The sequence below is a fragment of the Bactrocera latifrons genome, unplaced genomic scaffold (genome assembly GCF_001853355.1).
Source record: "Bactrocera latifrons isolate USDA-ARS-PBARC rearing strain unplaced genomic scaffold, ASM185335v1 scaffold_234, whole genome shotgun sequence".
Taxonomy (NCBI): domain Eukaryota; kingdom Metazoa; phylum Arthropoda; class Insecta; order Diptera; family Tephritidae; genus Bactrocera; species Bactrocera latifrons.
Genome location: NW_017535897.1, coordinates 175366 through 177890, shown reverse-complemented (window position 1 = coordinate 177890; position 2525 = coordinate 175366). Strand labels below are relative to the sequence as shown.

Sequence of the window (2525 nt, the reverse complement as noted above, 5' to 3'; positions counted from 1 at the left end):
ATAAAAATATTAAATAAAAAAAGTAAAAAGAGCAATAAAAAAAATATGTGTAACAAATGAATGCAATAAAAGTAGTTGGTTATCGAAGATAACAACCAATGTAGCGAGCAGTTTGAGATGCACTGTAACACACGAAAAGTAAGAAACTCGATAACAGTTGTGAAAGAAAGAAATGAAATTTAAGTAAGCAATATAAATTAACACTAGCAACAAAAACAAATTGAAAATGACTCGTCATAATAAATTTAAATTAGCCAACATAGAATTAAAGCGAATTCAATAGCTTCAATAGTACAATATAACACCGATACTTATCTTAAAAGATCAATTAATCCAAATATTTTCACAATAAAGTTTTGAATATAAGTTAAACGAATTCGACAGAACACCAAAATTCACAGCTGAACACGAGAAGGGTTGCCAAGAAATTTATTTATTTATTATTAATAATATTGTAATTTTGAATTAGAATTTTTTGTCTAATTAAACTGAAGCAAACAAATGGTATTTTTCTGAATTAAAAACCTCAAATATTTCTTTCAGAGCACCGCTAACAACAACAAGTAGAGGTGCCGGTCCGACGGGCAGCATTGCTGGTTCTTCCGAATTTAGTTTTCCGCCAAGCTATAGATCACAGAACATTACTCCAGCTATGGTATGCAGGGAACGCAGCGTACACACTGCCACATCGAACCGTTTGCTGTCCAGCGAGGACATTCCACAACAGTCCACCACGCAACAATTCGACAACAACAGATGCAATCCAACAATTTTAACCTTATCAGAACCTAACAGGAGTGTGTGTGAGGTATCCCAAAACACTGAACAGCCTACCAATTCACAAATTCGTCAGGCGTGGACCTCAGAGATTGTGGAAATAGAGGCCTCAAATAACGATGGAAGCCAAAATTATGGCAGAAATTTTCAAAAAACAAATAAAGTGGAAAATACGAACGCTGTAAGCTCAAAGGCACAGAAGGAGCAGATTACAATTATCACGATATCTAAAAGTGATGGTTCCTCGCAAAGAGACTCATGCAGTAGAGACCATATCGAGATACTGGCGCATGTGTAAAAAATTAAGCATGTTCTTGGTTAAATAAATAGTTATAAAGATTGTTGGGTAGTTTTTGAATTGCAGCATCCTTGTTGCGATTTAAGAAATTTGTAAAACATATTTTGCATTTCGAAATGATTTAACAAAAACTGTTAGTTACCTGTAATTTATATTTTCCCATACTCGTATATGTAAATACACATATGTTATTTCGTAATACTACTTGGCTACGAACAACTAACTTTCCATTTCCTTATGAAATGGTTCGTTCAAGTATTTTTATTTATTAAATATATAATATATTATATTACTAAACTTAAATTTTGTGTAATTATAAATGTTGATACTTCTATTAAATCGAAAAGCGCTACTGTTTGTGGTTCGTTCTGAAACCTATGTTATATTTCGTTTGTTTCATCTTTAAGAAGTCTTTATTTATGACATATAGGTACCTCTGGATAAAATTTGGCGATGACTGGTCAAATGCACGCGCAAGCCGAATCAATAAAAAATGTTTTTGGATTTGTACAAGCTTTTTTATGTTCGTGTAAAAATTTATCTCCGTGTGACAATTAGTTTATGTTTTTCGGCAAGAAACTTAATCCCAAATAATGGATTCTATAAAACAGAAAACATTTATTTCTACTTTTCATCTCAAATACTGGATTTTGTTTGAAGTTTCGAAATTCGGTATTCGAATTTTCGGTCAAAGAATTTCAGTTGAAGAGTTGTCAAACTTTTTTATAGTATTACGGTTTTCTGCACTGTCACTGCCAACAAGGTTGAGTAGTATATGAAGAGCTACAATGCTTTGCACAAATTTTTTAACATTAATACCTGGGGGCTTACTCAGTAAAGCGATGCGAAAGACAATGCGATTCGAAAGCCCAATGCGATGCGATAGGCAATTGATACTCTGTATTGCTTACGCATCACTAACAATGTTGTTCACCTTTGTTTTTTTTTTCTTTTTATGTAATAGTTGGCATTACTTCCAAAAATGTCAAAATATAAACGAGAAAAATAAAGAAAATAATAATAACTTGTTCGTTAAAACTGTGTTGAATTATTTAAAAATGAATTCTGTGGCATTGTGGGATCATTATTATTCTCAGGTAAGAATTGATAGAAGAATTATTCGAGATAATTCGGACATTATGTCTCAAAGCGATAAAAGGTTAGTAAAAAACTGCGGTTTTAAAATGTACTTAACATCTACACATTTTGTGTTTTTAGCTTCATGCAAWATTTCCGCCTCAATAAGCACGCATTTTTATATGTTTTGGACAACATAAGACCCCAATTAAAAGTCGCTCAAAGGACCACATCAATTCCAGAAATTGTAAAATTGTCAACAACCTTGAAGTTCCTCGCACAGRGCGGGTATCAACACTCGGTCGGCCAAGATAGGCATTCAGGGCTAGCCCAACAATCAGTTTCCCGATGCATCTTGGAAGTGTGCGATGCC

The 2525-nt window shown here is 33.3% G+C and overlaps 1 protein-coding gene across 1 annotated transcript in view; it reads left to right on the top strand.

Annotated features, from left to right (window-relative positions):
• LOC108968937 overlaps window positions 1-1420 on the top strand; it is an 80166-nt gene extending 78746 nt beyond the window's left edge. The window contains exon 7 of the mRNA XM_018933300.1: window positions 544-1420. Within this exon, the coding sequence (XP_018788845.1) occupies window positions 544-1075 (532 nt within the window). The 3' untranslated portion in view covers window positions 1076-1420. The remainder of the gene's footprint in view (window positions 1-543) is intronic.
• The last annotated feature ends 1105 nt before the right edge of the window (window positions 1421-2525 follow it).